At 34.5% G+C, this 25,225-nt stretch overlaps 1 protein-coding gene across 3 annotated transcripts in view; it reads left to right on the top strand.

Moving 5' to 3' along the window:
• LOC129217360 (ubiquitin carboxyl-terminal hydrolase 16-like) overlaps positions 1-25,225 on the top strand; it is a 74,560-nt gene that overhangs the window by 13,672 nt on the left and 35,663 nt on the right. For all 3 annotated transcript variants that reach the window (XM_054851646.1, XM_054851647.1, XM_054851645.1), the window contains exons 6-9: positions 12,266-12,420; positions 14,225-14,272; positions 19,654-19,773; positions 21,162-21,301. In XM_054851646.1, coding sequence (XP_054707621.1) covers positions 12,266-12,420; positions 14,225-14,272; positions 19,654-19,773; positions 21,162-21,301 — 463 coding nt within the window. The remainder of the gene's footprint in view (positions 1-12,265; positions 12,421-14,224; positions 14,273-19,653; positions 19,774-21,161; positions 21,302-25,225) is intronic.

Here is a 25,225-nt window from a genome sequence, read left to right as displayed (position 1 = left end):
ATTGGTTTTATGTCGGGGTCTTCAAGTTGATCTTTTCGAACTTGGTCGTCACTCCATGCATCAGGTTCTGATGATGTTGGAGTCACTGTCACCTGATAGGCAGTAGGGCTAGTCGTTCCATGCTGTTTCTCGATTCGGTAACAATAATTGCAGTTCTCAGGACAGGATCTCCTTGATAAAGCATCTGCATTACCGTGAGACAACCCTTTTCGGTGCTTAATCTCCATGTCATATTCCTGGAGTCGCTGTATCCATCTGGCTATCTGGCCTTCCGGATTTTTGAAAATCAAAAGCCAAGTTAACAAGGCATGATCTGTCCGAAGCAGAAATTTTCGGCTGTTGAGGTAATAATGGAAGTGTTCTACAGCTTTCACTATGGCCAGTAACTTCTTTCTGGTGATGCGGTAATTTTGCTCCGACTTTGATAAGCATTTGCTCCAGTAAGCGATGACATGTTCATTGCCGTCAATTTCTTCGGATAAAACAGCTCCGATGCCCTCGTGGCTCGCATCAGTGTCTAGGATGAAGGATTTTCCAGGCTGAGGATATGAGAGAATAGGCGTTGATGTTAAAGCCTCCTTCAGTCGTAGAAATGCATCTTTGCATTCTTTGGACCATTCAAACTTTTGCTTGCTCTCCGTCAGCTTATGCAAAGGTCGTGCGATGTTGGAAACACCCTTCACAAACTTCCTGTAGTACGTGCAGAGCCCCAGGAAACTTCGCATCTGATGGATGTTTTCAGGACGATTCCAACTCTTGACCGCAGATACCTTCTCTGGATCGGTTTGTACACCCTCAGAACAGGTGATGTGACCGAAGTAGTTCACTTCCCGGCGGAACAAATTACATTTGGACGGCTTAACTTCAGATTGACTTCCTTAAGCTTTTGCAGCACCATCCTAAGATTTGCCATATGTTCTTCGAAACTGCGTCCCACGATGTTGATATCGTCTAAGTAGACCAGACAGGATTCGTAGGAAAGTCCTCTTAACACTGTCTCCATAAGACGCTCGAACGTAGCTGGTGCATTGCAGAGGCCGAAGGGCATCACTTTAAACTGCCATAAGCCTTGTCCAGTTGTAAACGCTGTCTTCTCTCGGTCATCAGGGTGTATTTCAACCTGCCAGTAGCTGCTCTTCAAGTCCAGGGTCGAAAACCACTTTTGTCCGGAAAGAGTGTCCAAGGTGTCGTCTATCCATGGAAGAGGGTAACTGTCTTTCTTGGTGATTTCATTCAGCCGTCAGTAATCGACACAAAATCTGGTGGAGCCATCTTTCTTTCGGACTAAAACGATGGGAGAGGCCCAAAGACTGGATGAGGGTTCGATTACATCATTCTCCTTTATCTCTTTCAGGAGGGTCTCAACCTCTTCCTTCTTGGCGAACGGTAGTCGTCTTGGATGCTGTTTAATAGGGGAGTGTTCTCCAGTGTAAATCCTATGCTGTGTTAAATTCGTACGGCCAACATCCTCCGATGTAAATGAAAACAGATGCTTGAAGTTGTCCACCAATTGTTCCGCAGCAGTTCTTTGATCTTTTGATAATGGCGCACTCCCAATTAACTTCGATGTCAAGGACTCAGAAGACATAGTCTCGGGGGAATTGATTCTTCTAATGATGCAGTTTACTGGAGTACAGGTTGCTAACACTTCACCTTTCCGGATATTCCTTGGGCATTCACTCACGTTGGCGACTCTCACAGGAATTACATCCTTAGAAATGTCCCCAAGCGTAGATGCTACCAGCACTCCTTTTAGGTTATTGCTTAGGTTAGGGTATTCAATGAGTCCAAATCGAAAACTATTGCTTTCTTCAATGGAGCCAGGTATTAATGATTCTGACCTTGAGGGAATCGATAAATCTGTTTGGGCTATTATTTGATGAGCGGATTTTACATCATTTTCAGCGTTGAAGATGGCTATGTTTTCTCTCATCGAGTGCAGTTCACTAGTCTTGAAGTCCAGGGTGAAGTCATATTTCTTTAAAAAGTCCAATCCGAGAATGAAGGGGTCCGTGATATCAGCGACGAATGCCGTATGATGGTAGGTGGCATTCCCAAACACTATTTCTTAGTCCACTTTACCTTCAATCTCGATTTTGTCACCTGTCACAGTCTGGAGACTTACGCGTGGCGATGTCCACAACAGTTTCAATCCAAATTCATGAGCCACATCTGTCCTAATGATTGTCACATTGGCTCCAGTGTCGACAATCAGTTTGCAAGGATTCCCATTTACATGGGTGTAAATGAAAAGTACATCACTGCCACTACTAGTAGAGGAAATCTGCAGAGCTCTGGTGGAGGTGATTTCTTTCCCTCGCGTAGCTTGGCGAGCCGGACAACTCCTTCGCAAATGCCCTTCACTACCGCATTTCCAACACTTCTGCTCTTGTTTCATTTGGGCTGTTATGCAGTTCAGATGTCTTGCCAAGTCACTGAGTTGTCTCTCAAGTTCAGCGAGATGGGACGATCTGGAATCAGACTCATTAGCTTCCAGAGTCCGGATGGGATGGGGATCCACATGGGTTGCTCCTTGGGCGGCCTCGTATCTCATCGCATACACCAAAGCAGATTTCAGGTCGTTTACATCCGCCATCCAGAGGGCTTTCTGGATTTCAGGATTCCGAACTCCGTCAATGAAGTAGTTGATTGCCAAGTTGTCTCGAACATCCGCAGGACAGTTGCAAAAAGCAAGATGAGACAGTCTCTCGATGTCCGCCACTAGCTCTTACAGGGTTTCCCTGGTTTTCTGGAAACGGGACTTCAACTGGAGTCGGCTGAAATCTTTCTGGCACTTCTGGCTGAAGCGAAGCTCCAACGCAGATGTGAGGGCTAATACTCTCTCAATACAAATTCTCAATCGAAACTAACTTTTTATCACGCGGGATGTTTTTATAAACATCGAAAAAATCCCACAACATTCGAAATGCCTCTCGAAAATCCTAGACCGTTATCTTATTTCATTCACAAATTTTATCAATGAAAAAAGAAATAGGGGGATCGTATACTTTAGCCGAATGTATAGGGGCTGTATGTTCATTACAGGATACAGTTTACAGGTTACGTTACTACAATAATTTTAGATGACAGGTAATTTAGTAAACGCCGAATTTAGACAAATTAATCACAAAAATAATTACTATCTACAGAATCTGTAACTGTATGATCCAGCCAAATGAGTGTTATTGCAAGGCGCATGGCAGAACTTAAGGAAAGGATGCTGTATTACAGGTTAAGCAGTTGAATAATTTGATTATATAAATATTTTGAATCAAATCACTCTCAAAAACTGAAAAATAAAAGAAAGTTTTTTTTCGTTTTCTTCATTTTTTTTTAAATTGCATTGTCTTTTAAAATGATTATTATTTTTTACTTCACTAGTTGCAGCTGGAAAGTATGCACAAAGATTTTTAAAAATATTTTGTTCAGCATTGTTTCCCTTAATAAAACTAGAAAATCTCCTGTCAAGGTATGACGGGTGAAAATTGCTTCTACATTTGAACGAAGCAATTTCTTGTTCCACATTTTTCTATGCTTCAGTCTTTTTTTTTCGTATTGAATTATTTGCCTTTGTCTACCGGTTATCTAGACATAAATTCTTAAAGTTTTCTTGTTTATTTATTTACTATAGAAATTGCCCGTCAAAGTATGACTGGTAAAAATTGCTTCTACATTTGAACAAAGAAATTGCCTGTTTGGTGATATTTTGATAGATGACATTTTATGGTGATATTTTGATAGATGACATTTTAACCCTAACTCCAGTGGATGAACCTTAAACTCCAGTAGATAATGCTCATTGTTGATCACTTTTTGTTTCTTCATTTTTTTCAAATTAGTCTTACCAGTAAAACAGTTAAGCTTCCGGATCCAATTCACCCTTTTAAAAATAAAGCATTTCCATGCATGTCACATATTGCCAAAAAATATTATCAAATTATCATGCTATGGTGCGAGTTTCATTGTTGATGATGACAGCGTTACTCCATCTAGTAGGGGGGCATACTACATTCCGTGGGAAATTTCATGAGGAAATTGTGAGACCAACTTTAATATATTCCTTATGGTCTGTGTAACTATGCCTCACCGGGTGTTTTGCTTGAATTTGTGTCAGACGGCCTGTATGACGTCATCAATCCAAGATGGCGGCTTTAATGAGTTTTTGCAATTATGAGTTAATTTTTCGGTATTTTGTCTTAATTTTCTGGTGAATTTACTTGATTAATATTCTATTTATCTTCTTATTATAAATTAAAAACAAAATATTTAAGTTTTTTGTTTATTAACTCATTTAAAAAAAAAAATATGATAAATTCTCTTTTTTCACTTTGACTCTCAGAATTAGCTGTTTTAAAAGTACCTCGGGTGAACTTTCCCAGTTAAAATTACTTTTAATTTTCAGGCTAAGATCACTAAACATTAGTACAGTCGAGCCTCGTTAATTCGAACACGATTATAACGAACTACTGCTAAAGCGAACAACATTTGCGATCCCCGTCCTTCTGTTGAAAAACACTTAACACACCTAACACTATTGTTTTTCGGAGAAAACGAGCTCCTGTTGAGACAAATTCACTTTGAAGGTCCTTTTGAGTTCGTTTTAACGTGGTTTGACTGTATAATCGTTTGACAGAATTCTAATAACCTGTATACCCCCTGACCCCCTAAACTCTTTGACCGGATATGAATAATGTACACTGGGGGTGCTCTTAAGGAATTTGTAGGGAGAGTAGAAGAGAAAGCTTCAGCGTAGAGAAGGTATTGTTTGTCAGTTCGTTGGTGAATAGTCTGCAAATCTTCAAGTACAGTTATTTTTTCCTTAACTTATCACTGCTATTTTATTCACGATGTCTTCTCTCCCAGAAACTCATTTACATGTTTTTTTGCCTCCATCTTCGAAAAAAGCAAGGCTAAAAATTAATAATAAACTATGTATTTTTTGTCAGATTAAGAAGAAGTGCCCATTAGTTAAATCCATTGGTTATGATAAATTGTTAGAATGTATCAAGAAGAGAGTAGAATGGAATGACCAAGAGTATATACATTACTTACTGAACGATTAACGAATGTGACCGTAGAAGAATTGAAAAATGAAAACGCATCATGGCATGCAGGATGCTAAGAAAAGTGCACCCATAAAGCAAGCATTGACAGAAGTAAGAGATTTCACGAAATGGATAAGAATAAACTATATTGTTCTACTTCCATTCATGAAGACAATGTTTTAGGCTACACACAACAAGATCCAAAATTGTCGTTGGTGACAAAAATAAGTGGTTTTTCTGCCTCGGAAAAGGCGGTATAAGAAAACCATTGGTGGCGATAAAAACAGATTCTGCAGGTCAGCAATTAAAAAAAGCCATTGAAATTTCCAAAAATGAAACTTTCAAAATTAAACTCAGTGACTGTACAGATCGAGGAGATCCTCATGTAAAGAACATTTAACACCATAAATATTGCTGGGCAAAACATGTGTTTAATCTTTTACGAAAAAATTGTGATCCTGATGTAGTAACAAAGCCACAAGACATTATTTCTAATAAAGCAACAGACGTAGAATTCCTGTGTGCAGTAAATGATTTTCTTGTTCAGGGAAATGTTACTACAACAGCAGACCTTGAAATGAATTATCAGTCAATTGCCAGTAAAAATTAAGGAAAAAATAAAACGCGTAAAGAAATTTAAAATCTCATTCAAGAAGAAATTGATGACGCTATATTTAGTACAGTAGAGCGCCGATTATCCGAACACGTCGGGACCGACCCTAGTTCGGATAAGCAAAAGTTCGGATAATTGGACAGACAATTTAAAGGATATCCCTATCTATACAAAAACCTTCACACTTTATCCAGGCTTAGGACTGGCAACACTGTTAGTGCTGGCGTGTTTAAAAATGTTTTTTTTTTTGTCTTTTTTTCATTTTTTAAACTTTTTGTTGTCTTTTTTTCATTTTTTAAACTTTTTTTTGTCTTTTTTTTTAAAAGATTATAATTTAAGTAAAAAAGCTTTTGATTTTTTTCTTGCTTCAAAGAAGACATTCTTTTCAATGCTGCCATATCTCTAATGCTTCTTAAATGCATTGCTTGAATAGGATCAGCGTCTTTCTGCCTTTCGAGCCATTTCATAGCTTTTTCCAAGCATTCAAAGGCTTCGCTATGTGATGGACCTGGGTCATTTTCAGAGCATTCATTTTCAATTTCATTTTTATTTTCTTCATTTTCGCCTTCAATCTCAGCCACAATCTCATTGTCATTCAAAATCTGATATCCAGGGTCTTGCGTGTCACAATTTAGCCACTCATTAATTTCTTTTTCCTCATAATTTAGGATTCTTCCCATCTCTTTTATAGTTTTACACTCCTCATTTTCCTTATCAGATGCTTCTGCTCCAGTATCAATTTTTTCCCTGTTTAAAATTTTATTCCGGGCATTTTTTAACGTTGATGATTTTACAAGCTTCCAGGAATCGGCAGCCATAATGCAACAATCTTTTAAATTAATGTTTTTGGCATTCTGGGAATCAGGCTCTTCAGTGTCTTCTGATAGAAGCATCTTTCTCAACATTTGCTTTCTATAAAAGCGCTTAAATGTCTCTATTACACTCTGATCCATGGGTTGCATCAGTGATGTAACATTAGGTGGCAAAAACTTTACTCGGAACTTCCCATTTTTCCGTTCAAGGGTATCTGCACACGGATGTGAAGGTGCATTATCAAGAAGTAGGAGTACTCTGCCCTCTTTCTTCATATCTTCTTGATGTGTCTTAACTTTAGGAATGAATGTGTGATCATACCAATCAATGAAACCTTCTGATGTCATCCAAGCCTTCCTTTGAGAAGTGTAAATTACTGGCAGATTTTTCCAATTATTAAAACATCGAGGCTTCTTTGAATGTCCTATCACGAACAATGGTATTCGATGGTTACCGGTTGCATTTGCGCAATTAAGAACTGTGATTCTTTTCCTTGTTTAATTTAGTTCCAGAAGCACTTTTTTCGAACCCAGATGCTAATGTTTTTCGGGATAAAGATCTCCAAAACAGGCCGGTCTCATCTGCATTGTAAATAAATTCTTCTTCGTATTTTTCTGATTTTACAAATTCAATAAATTCTTTTACGAATTTCATAGCAGACTCTGTAGATGCAGATAATTTTTCACCATGCAATCCGATTTCGCGTATACCATGCCGTAGCTTAAAATTTCTAAGCCACCCAGAGCTTGCTTGAAATGTATTAGTATTTTCTCCATTCAACTTTTCGTTGAAAAATAGTGCCTTCTCACATAATAAGGGCCAGATGAGCGTTTCTGCAAAAACCACATGTGCAAAGCTTTATCTACTTTATCATCAAAGGATTTTTTCATCGATTTTCTATCTAAGCTTCCTTGCTCACTTTCAAGTCCCGTTAAATACTTCATAATTGATTCTTCATTCTTTTTTATATCTGATATTGTAGACTTTCCTACACCAAACTCCGCTGCTAATTTTGAAGCGGCTTCATTATTTTTCAGCCTCTTCAATATCTTTCCTTTGTCTCCTAGCGAAAGAACAACTCTTTTTCGCTTTCCAGACATCTTTTCACCTTCGTTGCAGAAAAAGAAATGAGCTAGATCGCTGGTGCAATCAACAACCGCTATCAAGAAACCTTTAGTAACAACCACTAACAACTCTATTAACAACAAGAATTAACAGCGGCTAGCAACCGATATCAACGATAACAAACTCTAAAAAAAGCAGAGCACATGATTCTGAGCAACTCACTTTGTCAACGTAGATACGTCACACAAACCAGTTTTTCCCCACGTGTCCACAGCGAGGGTGGGGGGAGAAGAATGCAAACAGGAATTTTGTGCTTTGACCTTGGTTTCTCAACCCCTTTCTTCAAACCTTTTGTGTTCTCTCTTCCCACTAACAAAACTCCCCAAAAGCAGTTTCCGGATTAAAATTTGTATGCCAAGAAAGAAAAGAAAAAAGATAGATAACAGGGTGAAAAAAAGAGTACGTACGTAATTGAAAGCTTGGTTGGAAGGGACAGAAAAAAAAAATTAGGTTTTGGATGAAAAATATGCCGTTCGCATAAAGTTCGGAAAAAAATTTTAAAAGGCGAAAAACATGGTTCGGATAATTGGAAGTTCGGTTAAAAAATTTTAAAAGGCGAAAAACACGGTTCGGATAATTGGAAGTTCGGTTAATTGGATTTCGGATAATCGGCGCTCTACTGTAATCCAAAAAGTGTAAATGAGTCACGACGCGTATCTAAAGGAAACTGCAGATATTACCCTATCTAATGCATAAGATTATTTTATAGACATTGGAAAAAAATGAGAACTATTGAAGTTGCAAACATTTTACGCAAAGCAGTTTTATCTGGTCAGAAATGGACATTTACAGGATCTTTTGAACAGAATCAAATAGTTGATGCCGTTCCAATCGAAGTTGATCAGTTTTTAAATGGTGCTGCAACGGAAAATTCGAAATTAATTCTATTTCTGAGGTGCACGACAATATCCTACTGAATAAAGCTAAAAGACTGTCACACATATTCATGTATAAAATATTGTCTCCGTACCAAGCTTCGAAAGAAACAGTTCATCGACACGTCCAAGATGTGCCTTTGCAAGTTGGTGTTGGCCTTACTATGTACTCTGCTACCCGAAGTAAATGTATAATTGATTTTTTACACAAACTAGGTGTTTCGATTGATTATGCTAAAGTTCTACGCTTGGAAACATAGTTCGCAAATGGGTTAATAAGGCACATGGATGATAGTGACGGGATATATATTCCTCCTGATTTTAAAAAGTCAAGATTTTTATTTTGTGCTGCAGATAACATTGATTTCCTTGATGACACATCTTATGGGAAGGGTACTTTGCATGGAATTGTAATTGTACTTTATCAACAGAAAAAAGACTCGGATAGACAAATTCCACTTTCTCTTATCATACCTTCAGCATCCCGTTCCCTTTCGACATTACTTCAGTTCCTGACTGAAATAACGTCCTATAAAATTGCAAAGACAAGTAAGCCCAAATGTTCAGCCTATGGGGAAGCATTAAAAGATAAGAAAACACAAAGAGAGATATTAAGGCATTATGACAGCATTAGGACCAGAAAAAACTCGAGGAATATTAGAACTCCATGCTCTACCAGAATGTGATACAACAGGTTCACTTGCTTAGAAGGGAAACCATCTTTTTGAAAAATTTATAAGACGGCAGACAAAAATACTTTTTGATGCTCTGAGTCATCTGGGGTCAACGGAAGAATTTAATGCAAATGATAAAGTTGCTATTGAAGGATTTATTTGCTCCTTGTATATGCCGCTGACCAAGATTTCAGATATTAGAGAACTTCGTTGGTTCATGTTTTCAAAGCAGTAGGTAAAAATGAAATTTTGCCTCCTACTAGGGCATCTTTGCACCCATATACAGTGGCTCCCAAAAGTGTTCGTACACTTGGAAATTTTTTAGTAAAACCAAAATAACTCGAAACTGAATTCGAATATGAAGTCCAATATTTTTTCACATCATTCCTATGTCATTCTAAATACAACCCATTGGTTTTTTTCAAAATATTGACGGATCTTCTTTTTGAAATGGGTCAGAAAAAGAAGAGACAGAGAAATAACACGCCACAAAAGTCATCGTACACTCAAATATTTTCGAGTAAATTCCTGATTAAAATTATCATATGCCGTTTTATTAATATTTTTGCATTGTGTTGACCCTTATAAGTCATTTGGCTTTATTTTTTTGTTTATTTATTCCTTAATATTGTGCTTATTACTGTAAAGTGGTCGGTATTCGTAAAAAACCGCAAACACCATTCAAAATTTGATTTTTTTCCCACAGTAGGGGTGAATTGGTTTGAAATGTCTCTAAATTAGTTAACTTATTTGTTTGTATAGTAAAGTGCTTGATAAAATGCTTTAAAGAAAGGAATTGGACCGAAAACAAGGTAAGAAAAGGTCAACCGGCAAAGTTGGCAAAACGTGATCGGAGATTTGAAGTTAAAACATTTATGAAAAATACACATTTGAGTGCTGTAAAAGTTTCTGCAGAGTTAAATGAAACATTTTACATTTAATTTTAACCTAAAATAGTTCGCCAAGTTCTCTGATTAGCTGGATTAAATGGACCTCTTCCCGCAGAAATTTTCTTGGTCATGTGAAAAACAGAAAGCTTACGATTTTCGTCGCAAATCAATGCTAAATAAGCTAAAACGTTTTAGAATCACGTCTTACTTACAGATAAAAATGAATTCAACATTTTTGGTTAATTTTTTATATAATTGTAAGTAGAAGAAAAAATTAGAGACTTAATCTTAAGAACTTATTTGGATCAGTTAATCAGGACGGTAGAGGTGTTCTAGTGTGAGGCTGCATATTAGCATCAGGACTTGGTAGTTTGTAATTTTTTGATGAAATAATGAATCATGCTGTTCCTTTAAATCTTTTAAAAACCAATTTTGAACTCTGAGCCAAAAATTTGGTTATTGGAAACAACTTTGTTTTTTGTCAAGATAACGATAAGAACACACAGTTTTCAACGTTTGCGTCCAGTGCCTCGAAAATTGTCCTAAAATTTAGAAAATACCCCCTCTGTCTCCAGATTTTAACTGAATGTAACGTATTTAGAGATATCTGGAGGCTAGATTACGAAAATAGGTCTTTAAAACGAAAATAGAGTTAGAAGCAGTAAGACTCGAAGTGTGGTTGAACGCTTACTCAGAAATTACGCAAAAAAAAGAAAGGAAAAGAATGAAATCTATTCCCAGACGTTTAAAAGGTGTTATGAATACTGTATGATATTCTACTAATTAATAACTTAATCAAAAATTAGATTATTCAATAATATATAGACATTTTATAAAGTGTACGAAGACTTTTGTGAGATAAAATTTCCGGCACTTTTCGGTTTTTGATTTTTAAAAAATTAAATTTTAATATTTTTTAAAAACTTTTCATTTAGTTTTGTTAAAAATGGATCATAGATCTTATAATTAAATACCTATTCCGAAATATTAATTCTAACCTATGGAATGGGGCCTATTTCGTTGAAAGTCGTAGGTGTACGAAGACTTTTGGGAGCCACTGTATTTTAAGAGCGCATTATCAGGTATTAGAGTGGCGTCTTGCTGACCAGCAGCACCCGAATTCACCAACACCGTTAGACTTCGGATATTTAAAAGAAAGACAACTTATATGCTTCAGTTATGTGTACATCCGTGTGCACCTGAATCCATCTTGAAATTAGTTCGATGCAGCTGCGTAAAGGGCAAATGCATTGTTTCATGCAAATGCAAATCTTAAAACATTGCATGAACTGAACTTAGTATGTCTGGAGGTGATGAGGACTTATGTGAAAATCGCAGCCAACAAAGAGATATTGATGACACTTTAAGTAAGACCTGCTTGTTTATTTTTAAATCTATATTTTTGAATTAAAATCAGAGTTTAAATAATTTATTCATTACTTAGAGCACAAAAAATGTAAATAATAAAATTGTCGTTGCTTCCGATATTAAGCAACGGAAATTGTAAATTTTTTCTACATTAAAAAACAAAAAAAAAGCTTCTTATAACCCCAAAAGCACGTGTATGCAAATAATTTTACAGGTTTTTTGGAATAATAAATTTGATTTTTATCGTACAAGCATTCTAAAATATTTTTAACTGCTATTGTTTACTAAAAAAGTTCATAAAATCTGTATCGAAAATCAAAAATAACGAAATAAATAAATTATTTTATACAGATAATTTGTTTTTAAATTTGAAATATAATAGTATTAAAATATTAAATATGTAATAAAAGTTGAAAACATTTCATAAAATGCCTTAAAAATGAGTCAAAACCGAAAATTTTCATCAATATCTAGTGCAGCCGCCATCTTGGATTAATGACGTCACACAGGCCGTCTGACACAAATTCAAGCAAAGCATCCGGTGAGGCATAGTTATATAGGCCATAAGGAATGCATTAGAATTGGTCTCACAATTTCCTCACAAAATTTCCCATGCAGGGTCTTTTACCCTAAGTATGCTACTGGACTAATCAGTAAATTCACTATTGTACATATGAAGATATTTGTACAGGTTCTGTTTGACTGCTCAGTGAATAATACATTAAATTAATATTTTTTATTAAAAATAATATAAAATAAACAAAAATAAAACCCCTCTAATTCTTGTTTATTTCTGAAATACATATTAAAGCTATTTAATGTTCTGAAACAGAGCAGTGATTGAATCAAATATAATTTACAGTTTCTGAAGCATCAAACTCTGCCATAAAGAAAGAATCAGATCTTATGAACTCTGAAAGTTGTAGCAAATCTTCAAATGAAGAATTGAAAGACTCCAAAAAGAAAAATACTGATATTGTGAAAAAAGAAGCTGCTGTTCATAAAAAAACTGTAAAGGTAGTGGTATATTAAGTTTTATTTGAAACAATTTAAATACATTAAAAGGATATTTAAACTAAATTTACTTAAATATAAAAATTATGCTTGCCATTTTTAACTCCCCCCCCCCCCCCCCCCACAAATTTTGAATCTGAATTTATGTTGTCTGTCTTTATTTTACTTTCTAGATGTATAACATAGAAACAAATGAATAATTATTAGCATTATCTTTGTGATTAACATTAATGCAGCATTTTTGAAGCAAAACCATGCATTTTGATTAAAGGTTACCTTTTGAGTTTTGATTAGAAAAGCAGTTGACTTCAGTTGAGAAATACTATGACGTCCTTATTTAAACTTTTCTTTTCAGTATATAGAAAATGTAGTTTTTCTCTATGTTCTAGATTTAAAAATATTATAAAATGCTGATACAATTATCAAAATTGCAGGGGTGCCCCGCCCTTAGGAACAATGGCACCCCCCCCCCCCTAAATAGTGAAATAGAGCACCCTCCCCCACAAAAAAAAAGAGAAAAATGCCCTAAATGCCAGATATACATTTTAAGAAAAATGTATATCTGGCTGTTCTCTAGAACATTTATTAGCTGCAATTTGCAATATACGCTAATGAATTAATGAAATTTTGTATCTTTTGCAAACGTTGTTTGATTATGTATATTATATGGTTTACTTGCTGACTCGCGACGCGTTCCGAAACCTGTGAGGCTCCGTTAGGGTATGCTGCTCCCACCCACTGACGAAGAAGCAGATCAATTGCTTATATTGTTTTTCTTGTTTTTGTTCATTTTTAATAATGTTGTTCATTTGTCGTTTACATACCTACAAGTTATCACAATTTTTAAATCCTAAATATTTGATATAGTTCTAAGTGCTGTGGTTTTGCGCCTCGTCTATATTAATTTTTCGTTTGTTTAAAATCTCTCTCTCTCTCTCTCTATATATATATATAATCACCAAGTTTTGTCAAGAGTTGATGTGTGTGCTACACAAAAGCTAATGAGCTTAAATTCACAAAAATACTAAAATATATTATCGTCAAAAAAAATACTCAAAGCCACCAATTTTTCAGGCCTTCACAGTGATAGAATTTTTTGCAAGCTTAGCCGAAACATGGTAATTAGTTTTACAAAACTGCTTTGACATTTTTGAGCCCTTTCTTTGATTGATTCTAGATCCTCAAGATTTGGATCTTGAAAGCTGAAAATTTGCTTTTGTTAGTTTCAAAGGCATGAGTACATTTATCAAAATTAAATATAGTCGGGTGGGGATCATTAAGTTACTTGACATGGAAGGGTACATACATAACACTTAAAGTGAGTGCTGTGTGCTGAGCACAATCTTGCATATGTTTCATTGGGGTGTTCGAAAAGTCCTTGACATATTCAAAAAATTCACAGAAAACCAACAAATTGTCGTATGAATTTCCGGTTCGCACCATAATACTTCCCAGGTTCAAGAGTTTTTATGACATCGAAAAAAATGAAAAGGGGGAAAAAAGAAGAAGAAAAAAGGCATTTTGCAGCCAGGGTGTCAATATAGCATATACTGACACCCTGGCTGCGAAATGCCTTTTTTCTTCTTTTTTTCTTTTAAAATGTGTCAAGGACTTTTAGGACACTCTGTATTTTTGAATCAATCAACCTCTGTCCAAACTAAATTTCATTATAAGCTATCCAGTTGTTATGGAGATAATTAACCAAGTTCGAAAATTATCATAGTTTGGAACCTCAGATTTTTATGTATTTATATACATATATGAATATAATGTGCATATAATATGTAAATTAATATTTTTATTTCAGGGCTTACGGAATTTAGGAAACACTTGTTTTTTCAATGCTGTTATGCAGGTGAGTACATTTGATATCAAATTCGTGTTCAAGTTGATTTCTCATTATAAAGTTATGCAAAAAATATGAGGTGTGATAAAATAATACGGTGAAAGAATTTTTGTAGCAGCAACTGCTGATGCTACCTCTGTATGAAGTAATTGTGCAGTATCTTGATCAGTTGAAACTTGATTGTTGAGTTGAGAGGTAGTGTCAAGCATAAAAAATGTTCAGACTTGTTAGTGTGCTGCCTGAACTCAGTGAGTGAGTATTTAGCCTGTCAGTCCAGCGGGTTGGATTTCAATTCAAATGATCAAAAGTTATTTTAAATCAGAAACAAGGTGTGGTCACGCCTCATCCTGCTTCTGATTTGCAAGTTTTTGCCTAAAAAAGTTCCTGTCTGTCCACATCCATCTTACATACTTAGCGCATTTAACACCAAGAGACTTTGATTATTCCCAAAAATTTTAAACTGCTTGAAGTACAGCATTTGGATGCCATTCCTAACATTGAGAATACCACCATAGCAGAGATATCTTTGTGCAGAACGCTTCCAGAAATGCTTCTATTCATGGTTTCAGCATTTAGTACAAGTGCATTGCTAGCTAAGCACTTACACTGTAAAGTTATGAAGGAGATTCAATCTAATGTCTTTGAATCTCATTACTCTTTTTGAATAAAAATTCACCATCTTTATTTTATCACACCTCTGTAATTTTACTGCTTACATTTTATCATCATTTTATTTATAACTTACTTATTTTACAATTAAAAAGGTAAATGTTTTGAGATATTAGTGCTTTTTAACCTACATCCTTGTGCAAATTAATGGAATCAAGCCAATTTTTTTTTACAAAAACACATTTGTTTACATCATTTAATTATAAAATTACCACTTAATATGCCCCCCTCCCTCCTTTTATCCACCACGATTTTCACTCTACTGGTCATAGAGTCAACTAGAATTTTGCACTTTTCTTTGCAGCAAAGCACAGATAATTTTTTCTTTTCTTGTGCAATCAGATCTTTCCTCAATGCCACAATGGCCTGCCTATTCCGTATAGAAATATCCATAGCTAACAAAAAGCTAAAAAGTGACCGAATTGAGAAAAAACAGCAAAAATATGTAGAAATTTATAATACTTAAACCAAATACAATATTTATGACAAAAAAAAAAAAAAAACCATGAGGTTATAGCGTCTAATCAAATGGTAGGCCAATCAGTTGTTTTAAACAAAGATTGAACAACCTAAAAAATTCGAAAATTAAAAATTCCCAACTTAATTCCATTAATTCGCACAAGGATGTACTTTCTCATTAAAAGAATACATCATCAAATGAACATTGAAAAACAACAATTTTTAAAAGGTATTGAGATAGAGAAATGTGTTGTTCTGACTGTCTCCTCTAAATAATATTTGGGGGGAAATTGTCTGATTTTGAACAAAATATTTTTTTATCAAGAGACCTTAACTATAACGCTTTATTCTCTTGTTTCATTCTTTGATTTAAGCATTTTTCTTCCATTCTTAAACTGTTGGAATAATAATAACTATAATAACATTACCATCTCCATAAAAAATTAAGAAATTCATCAATCTTATGAGCTAAAAAAACAGATTTGCTTCAAACAGAAAGTTGTTAAAAAAAGCTTTTAGTGAAAAACATGTAAATAAAATATCATTTTAATTGCCCTGTTCAAGGGGATTTTAAACAATTATTAATATTTTTTAAACAAATGCCTTCAGAAAAGACCTTTTTAATCTCTAAAACCTTTTTTTTTTGGGGGGGGGGGAGAAGGGCAACAAGAAATTAAGAAAATTGCAAGGATTCTGAATCTGTTTTTAGTTTGTTTCAACAATTAGCAAAAAGTTATAAATAAAAGTAAATTGTAATTTCTCATAAAGTTAGCATAGACAAAAGTTAAAAATTAACTGAATCAAGATGAAGTGAATTCAAAGTTTGGGGAAACTGCAAAATTAATTTTAGTTATGATATAAACAATTATTAATATGTATCTTTATTTTCACTTTATCTTTTATTTTTTAAGTTTCTGATTGCAGGCTACAATTAAGATAAAAGAAGAGCATGATTAGTTTAGAAATAAAAATGGAAAACTAAGAAAGTCGCAAAGTAACAGGTTTAGCCCATTAGGTCTCTGACCTCCCAGTAATGGCTGTAATATTTTAAATTTTATGGTTTGTAATTTTCAAAAATATCAATTTTTTGTTTAATTATATTTGCTAGGTTGTAAATAAACTTTACAGACAAGATTGAAAGCTCTTTTTTTTTTTTTTTTGGTGCATAAGTTTATTTAAAACAGCAATGACGATTCCCAACTAGTTGAAACGGTTTTCCATATCTCATCAGATTCATTTGCAGTGGATTCATTCTCACGTCGATCTCGAGGGAAATGAGATTGCACACACTTTGGCCAAGGATGGGGCTTGTGAGCCCTCTGTGCCGTCAGCACCCCTTCCTATTTGGAGATTTTCTCAAAATTAAAACAAAAGAATAAGACCACTTGGATTGTCCCCCAGATCACCATTGTTATCAATATACTCGTCCTGTAGGATCCCTGGCTCTAGGTTTTAATAGAAAGAATCTAACTATTCTTGCCTGCCTTCAAAGTGATCACCTTAAATCAATGAAATTTTCCGAGGGATTCAAGAGCTTCGAAATTTGTTTCAACTGTTCCTCAGAGTAGGCTTCACCAGAACAGTCTTGTGTGCCTGGGGCTCTCGAAACAGGATTTAGCTGACGATCCTTTAACAATGTTGGATTTTTTTGAGGGTATACGATATGCAGGGCCAGATTTAGGGGAGGACAGGCGGGGCTACTGCCCTGGGGCCTCCACAACAAAGGGACCCCCACAATAAATTTTTTACAAATATCCAAACTTTCACGGGTTAGCACGTTTTTTCTCCCAGACATTTTTTTGTATTTCTACAAAGAATGTATTTCTAAATATCATATGAAAATAACCTTAAAATTACATAACTTTTAAAATAAAATGTATGTTTAGTTATATATAAGAAACAGTAATTTTAAGTCTATAAATTATAATAATGTAAAAAAAGTAAATAGCAGTAACTTCAGGATGTACTTACTATTAAAGTGCTGATCGGAAATATCGGATATATACATATATATCAAATATTCGGATATATATCAAAGTACCAGATATTTTTGAAAATATTATGATCTTTTCAAGCCGTGATTAGGGGCCTCTACTCCTTTGTTGCCCCGGGGCCTCCACACTTCCAAATCCGGCCCTGACGATATGATGGACCTGCTCTAACACTACTGGCGATCGGTGTGCAACAACTACACAACTACTCTTCAATATTAAGTTCATCATAGTCTCGGGTAGCTCAGTGGTTAGAGCGTTTGGCTTCGAAGCGGACAGTCCCAAGTTCGATTCCCAAGGTGGTCTAAAATCATCTATTAAGGAAGCGAAAAAGCTGACTACCTTGCTCGAAAGGCTCTGATATACTTTTTGTTGGCCCTGAGCCAGCAATTGGGATTTCGAAAAATCTTAATAGGACTGCTGTTTTTGATATCTTTGGTAGAAAACAGTACTATAACTGGCGTAATCTTGATGGACAGCGGCAGGCAAAAGAACTTAATAGAGGTTGCCCTAGTATGGAGGCAAAGGAGCTCTTAAATCTGAACCGAAACAGTGTCAGGAGGGCTATCGGCCTCCTTACTGGACATTGTACTTGAAGCGGCATCTTACTATAATGGGCATTACTGATGACTTAATTTGTAGAGGCTGTCGCTTTCATGAGGAAACTGCTGCACACATCCTGTGTGATTGTGACGTGTTTTCTGCCACAGGTTTGAGCACCTTGGCCGTCACTTGCTTGAACCTTGGGAGATCTATGATATTCCCATTAAATGCCTGCTAATCTTTGCTTCAGCTACTGGTCTGTTTTAGGACTTCTGTTTGGGGTTTAGTACAATAGACCTCTAGTTGCAGTACTTTGGCTCTACTGAGCCCCCCTCTCCTTCATTTCATTCATTCAAGTTCATCATTATCAAGCACCTTTTCCCATCTACCTGCCAGTTTCAAAGAGCTCTTAATGTGCTTCTTCAACTTCTGCGAAGACTCAAACCAGCACCTCCCAATGCTGCATTGAACGAAAGAAACTATTTGGATGGTGCACAATCTGGGCTGTAAAGCTGGATGCGGCAAAAGCTCGACTTTGTTGAATTCCTAAAACGTGTCTTTGGTCTTCTTGCCTGTGTTGCTGCATCAAAGTCCACTTTCAGTTCCAACTTACCAGCAAAAATAATCCCAAAAGACCCCCCTCCCTCCCCCAATTGTAAAAAAATAGAATTTTCGAACTTTTCTGCAAACGTTTTCTGTAACCTAATATAAATGTAAATTAAACAGTAACCTAAGTTTCTTAAGTTGATTTAAAATTTAAAAAATCCATTTTTTTAGTATTCTTTAAAAAATCATACATTTAACACCCTGGAATGAAACATAGTGACTAACAATTTAAAGAGAATAAATTTAATACCATTTTAATATATCCTTAGTTATTTTCTTTTCACTTAATTCATATACTATATTTTTTTAATGTTACTCTCTTAAAAAGATATATGTGAATTAATTTGGAGCCTAAGACAATCGAGGGAGACATGGCTGCTTTTGAAAATTGATGTTTACTTCCGGAGAAGTAGACATATTTAGCTCTGGATGAACTTCTTGTTGTTTTATAGTTAAATTATGTTTTGATTCAGTGAAAATTACAGTTCATCTGTGTGTTTGTTATAGCTGTAAGTAAGGAAAATAAAATATTATTCACAATGGCACAAAAAAAAAAAAAATGTACCTTTGCAGATGATTACGATGTAAATACTTTACAACTTGAATACTCTAATACCTTCTTGTTCATCTGAAGTCTCAAAAATGCTTTTAAACTAAGGAGCTTTGTTGAACCACAAACTACCGTCAAGAATGACATTTTTCATGCCATATGACATTGACATTTTTTTTAATGAAGAAAAATTGAGCAAACGGTTATACAACTGTTTAAATGTTTTAAAGTTAATATTATTCTTGCAAATGTGTGTGCCATTTATAGCCTTTTCATTTATTTATTTATTTATTTTATTTCTTATGTGTTTGTAAGTAAATAAAAGTTTTAAAAGTTGTGCTGGTTGTAAGGAAGAATATGATGATTTTTCAAAGTTTATTTTTACTCCTTTAGTTAAAATGCTGTTCAGTTTTATTCTATTTTACTTTATCTATTTAAACAATGATTTTTTTAAAAAATTCATTTTTTCCTTTCCCCTTTGATTTTGATTTACTAAGAGTAGACATGGGAGTGGACTGCGTTTGTATTTTTCCAACTAAATTTTGCTTTAACATTTTGTTTTATTTTCTTAGAATTTAAGCCAAACTCATCTGTTGTTCCATGAATTAGAGCAATGCTGTTCTCCTACATATCTTTGGGAGGTTCCTAAACTTGTCTGTACTGATGATGGAATTGTAGAAGACACAGATTCTGTAAGAGTTTTCTCTCATAGTTATTTCAAACAAGTGTTTACTGGATTCTGAATTAAGTAGTTTCGTCATTTTATTTTAAAAACAGACATATTAACTTAAATTTTATATTTGTTGTCGTCGCCTTGGACGGCAGTAGGATATGAGCAAATGTCTTAGTGTTGTTAAACATCTTAGTTGTTTTGAGGTAACAGTATTATGTACATATGCTAAGTATATTCAAAGATTCAGTCAAGTTTAAAAAATATTGTGTATGTTTCTGCATTGAGTCTCTCTTACATATTAATTCTGTATCTCAGAGCCAGACTAGTGTTAGTCCAAAAATTGCGATTTTCAGTTTATTTGTGCCTTGTACGTAGAATCCTATTCTGCATTGAGCCATCTGAACATAATTCTAAAAAAATAAAATCCTTTGTACAGTAGACCCTCATTTTACGCGGTTTAAGATTTAACACCTTTATTTTATTTTACGCAGATGAGTTTTGGTTTTACGCGGATGAAGCAACACAAACAGATAAAATTTTCCCCTCTTTCAAAATCCAAACTCCTAAATATTGCAGATTACGCATAATCGATTGCATTTTTTTCGTGCTAATAATGGAACTCGGGCCACTGGAGACATTTTATGCGATTGGTTCCAGAGCTCTTTCCAGAATTAAAGTTATTAAACTCCCACAGTTCATAACTCACTGGAAAAAGAGCTTTTAGGAGTGACAAAGGATACCAAAACCAATGAGGTTATTGACGTGGGTGACGCACAACCAAAAATGTTCACATTGAAAATTTTGAGCCATTCCTAGACTGTAGAAATGATCTTTCTGATTTGTTAGTGAGGGAAGATTCTATCATGGAAATAACGCGAGTGATCATAGATGCGTTAATGCTCTGCAAAGAATTACAGAGAAAAATTCTTAATGACTGTCAAAAGACTATTATAGCCAGCTCCTCTTTATAAACAGAACACAAAATTAATTTATGTTTTCTTTATGCATGTTGTGCATAAAAGTCGATATAAGTACACATTAAACTTATTTTGCAATTAGTCATCGCTGGAATGAAATATTTTGTAATCTATTGAACCAAACCCCTATTTTAACACTATTATTAGGTCTCTATTTATAGGATTTCGCTTTACGGGGCATTTCCGTGGCACGTAACTCCCGAATAAAACGAGGGTCTACTGTAATTATTTATTAGTGTTAAAAGAGCACAAATCCTATCCTTTGTATGCACCAGGCAAACATTTTCCCTCTCCTGTAAAGTAATGATTATATGACTTATGTTAATCTGGCTCTGAGGTACAGAATTTATTCTTCTAGTGAGACATTGTAGAGTATTATTTTTTTATATGTTTCCCAAAGATTGATCACATACTTTCTTTCTTTTTTTAGAGTCATATGAAATTGTCTTTGCCACGTCAGTTTTCCCTTGTAAATAGTTTGTTAAATTTTTTAAAGCAAATGTATGCACCAGTGGTTTCTAAGGTTGAAGTGATTAATCCTAACACTTTGTTTGGAGAAATTCAAAAGAGGTAAATTTGTGTTTTATTTAATTGGAAATTGTCTAGATGTAATCAAAGAAGTTATTATTAATTTACACAAATTTAATATTACTTAGGAGAAAAATGATGTTTAATTATTTATTTTTCTTGAGTTAAATAAAAATATATAAATATTAGGACTCTTAAAAAAAGCATTACCAGCATTTTTTTTACAAAAAAAAAAAAAAAAAAAATGTAGCTGACACTTGGTGTTTTAAACTCTTAGGGACCATGAAAATTTTTCATGAAATCGAGATTTCTTAACATCAACAAGCATTGTTTCAGTAAAAGAAAGGGGATTCATAAAATCAAAGGTGTTTGTAAATGGGGGGTTTGTAAAATCAAATTATCAGTGTTTTTTCTAGGGGTGCTTTTAACAAGGATGCAATGCACCAGGAAAATGGAAAATCTGAAATTATCAGAGAAAATGAAGGTGGCTTAAAACAACAGGAAAATGTCTGGAAAAATCACAAATCCTTGAAATTTCTGGAAAAGTCTGGAATTTCTTTTCATTCCTTTCGCATGATGGATGCAGCTGCTGTGTCAGTTGGCAGTTTTCTCCATATTTATCTGCAAAATTTTGATTAGTTCAAACAACAATACTCTTCATGGAAATTTCAAGAATAACACATTCATTTTGATTGCAATAAATTAGTTTTAACTTTTATAGGTAAAATCTTGCTATGTCTGAAACATACCAACATTGAACATGGTCGGGAAATTGCTGTGATTCAGATTTCAGTCCTTTAACCTTCAGCAAATATTTAAATTGTTTTGATTAACAGAAGGTTTTTTTAACATTATAGACTTGAATGGCTTGATTATTTAATGTTTTATTTATTGATTGATTTTAGTTATTAAATTGGAAGCAGAAATAGTACAAAACTGCATCAGTTCTCAGATCCCAGAAATTTTTCAAGACTATATCTTAAATGGAAAAAATTAAAAAAAAAAAAGAGAGAGTTTTAAAGAGAAAAAGAACTACTTCGGCTAAAGCAGATTTGTACAGTATTTTTGTAGAAAATAATCCATCATATCATACTTTGCAAGTGAATAAAATGTCAACAGATAATAAATACAGCTTGCCATATAGGGGAGAGGAGGGAGGATTGGGACACTTTTCACATAAATGATTCTTATTCATAATCCTATACTTATTCATAAATGCAAAAGCTCACACAATAAACTTGCATATTATAACTACAGTTTAAAAATATACACAATGTTTAAACATTTTATTATTTTCACACTTGACTAATTAAACATTTCAAAAATCTTGTCCCATTCCTCCCTCCTGGGTGGGAGGACTGGTACATGAGTATGGGAGGAGTGGGACACATTTGAAAATTACAGAAAAATTAGCGAATGTCATAATTAGAAAGGTCTACATTAAAAGAAAAACAAGACTGTGCTCTACTAGTCCCACCAACCAATTGTGGGTGGCGGTAATTTCATGATAATATCTGTTTTATCTATAATGCTACAGTCATCCTGTTGAGGAAAATTAAAATTTTCTTTCATATCCTTTCTCATAAATTTTGCATTGTAGCTTTCAGTATCATAAATGCTCTCTACCCTTGCAACATAGTAAACAATTGACCGTTTGGTAAGGAATTTGACAAGCACAAATTCATTTTCTCTTATGTTTGGTTTGTCCTCCATCCAGTCAATCTCTTGTGCTATTTCCATGTCATCATGCATATGAGGATAAAATATTTCTTCAATGAAGTGTCATGTAAAGAAAAATGACCTTCAGTATCACTGGATTCATCTTTAAACTCAAATGTTTTTTTAACTTTTAGTTTTTTTGCATACAAGTTTTAGTTGATGCTTTTTTTTTTCTAGTCTGGCGGCTTCTGCTTCTTCAATTTCTATCTTCTGTGGGGTATCTGTCAATATCTTTGTTCGTCCTTTCTTCTTTCTTTTTTTTTTCTTCAGGGGATTCCTGGGTTCTGCTTTGGGAAATGGCCGTATGTCTGCAGGACTAAGCCACAAAATATGAGATGAGGATGGCATGCTAACAACGATATTAACAGGATTGTCATGTGGGTTAGATGGTGAAGGAAGACAACTACTGTTATTATCATTATTTACTGACAAGGGATGGTCTGTATCAAACGATGTCAAAAAATCTTCATCTCCAAACGGCTCGTTGTTAAATGGATATATTCCAGGTTTTTTAAACCCGGAAGTAATATTTTTTGGTGTGAATGATGCCTGGTAGGAAATCCCAACAAGCTTTGCTGTGTGTTAGATGTTAGTAGTTTTTCCCGGATTGTGTGTTTATCAACCAATCATAGCAAGCTGCGTTATACCGACTTTTAAATGAGGAATATACCGATATATCTAGTGGTTGAAGCCTAACATTAACATAAAAACACCATTGTCTTTGCCTTGTTAATTATTTCAACTGTAACATGGCTTTCATGGTTGTCCAGTGTTAACAAAGTTGGATTATCTTTTGAACTGTTGGTTTGGTGAATTATATGGCCCAGTGCCTTTGAAAAGATTTCTGCATTCATCCAGCCACTGGGATTGGCAAAGCCAATGGTACCAACAGGTGCTCCTTTCATAAAAATATCTTTGAAATTTTTTCGTGGAAAAATAAATACAGGTGGTATTGCATTTCCTATTGTATTAATGATGTATGCAGTAGGATGTACAGTTACAAGTTCTCCACGCTCTGCTGAAGTTGCTTGTCCTACTTGCTTATTACCTCTTGCAGCCACAACTTTTGGTTGCTATTAGCTTATGTTATTACTAGTGGCACCCGCCGGCTTCGCCCGTAATAGAAAAATTAAAGGTCTTTTGGTTTGCCTGTATATTTATAAATAATGTATGGTGAATTTTCTCCCCAATTGGCTTGTACCGACGTTACAGTTCCACGTTATGATAATTTCGTATCTCGCCAATTGGCTTGTGCCCATGTTACAGTTCCACATTATGATAATTTCGTAATTTATGATAGTTTTTTTCTTAAAATTGGAATAAAAAAAGAATCACGTCGAATTTTCCAAAAATCGCTTCAAGGTGCACACCCCCATGCTACAAACTAACTTTGTGCCAAATTTCATGAAAATCGGCCGAACGGTCTAGGCGCTATGCGCGTCACAGACATCCGGACAGAGAGACTTTCCGCTTTATTATTAGTAAAGATTAAGGGGGGTTTGCGATTTGCTTATTTCTGCTGACAAGGAGGAGGAGAGGTCAAAAATTGATAGAAACATGCTTAAGTAATATTGGAACAGCCTCTTTACAGAAGGGACATATTTATGGGGATGTTCCATTCCTCTCTCTTCGGAGTGTCCCATTCCTCCCTCTACACATTGTTTGTAAAAAATAACTTGTCACATAAACCATGCTGGTTTTAGGCTTAATTAAATTGCAGATAAGCATACATTATATACTTAAGATTACAATGATAATATATTATGTTAGTTTTACAAATTACATAAATAAAACTACAAATAGATTAGAAACTTTCTTTGGAGGTGAGAAATTTAACTTTTTCCAACTATTAACTGAAACTTCCTGCTGGATAAACTGCAAGTATGAAACAAAAAGAAGCTATAAACAGGCCCTCTAGTGGTTAAACTGGCAATAAAATAAAGTGATTTATTTTGCTATAATTTTAGCTGTCCCACTCCTCCCACTGTCTCATTCCTCCCTCCTCTCCCCTACATATAATCGATAGGTAACACATTGCCTTATATATTAATATGCATTTTACAGCATGACAATTGGTACCAAAATGTATCACATTTGTATTAAAAAATGTATTTGTATTTTTAATCAATGTGCTCTGTATTCTGTACTAAGGATAAAAATGTAATAAAAAATGTCAAAAAAAAGAAGCAGTTGTCAAAATATTTAATATTATTCATAAGAGCTGATATGAAACAAATATAAAAATAA

The sequence above is a fragment of the Uloborus diversus genome, chromosome 2 (genome assembly GCF_026930045.1).
Source record: "Uloborus diversus isolate 005 chromosome 2, Udiv.v.3.1, whole genome shotgun sequence".
Classification (NCBI taxonomy): Eukaryota; Metazoa; Arthropoda; class Arachnida; order Araneae; family Uloboridae; genus Uloborus; species Uloborus diversus.
This window is presented reverse-complemented; position numbering and strand designations above follow the sequence as displayed.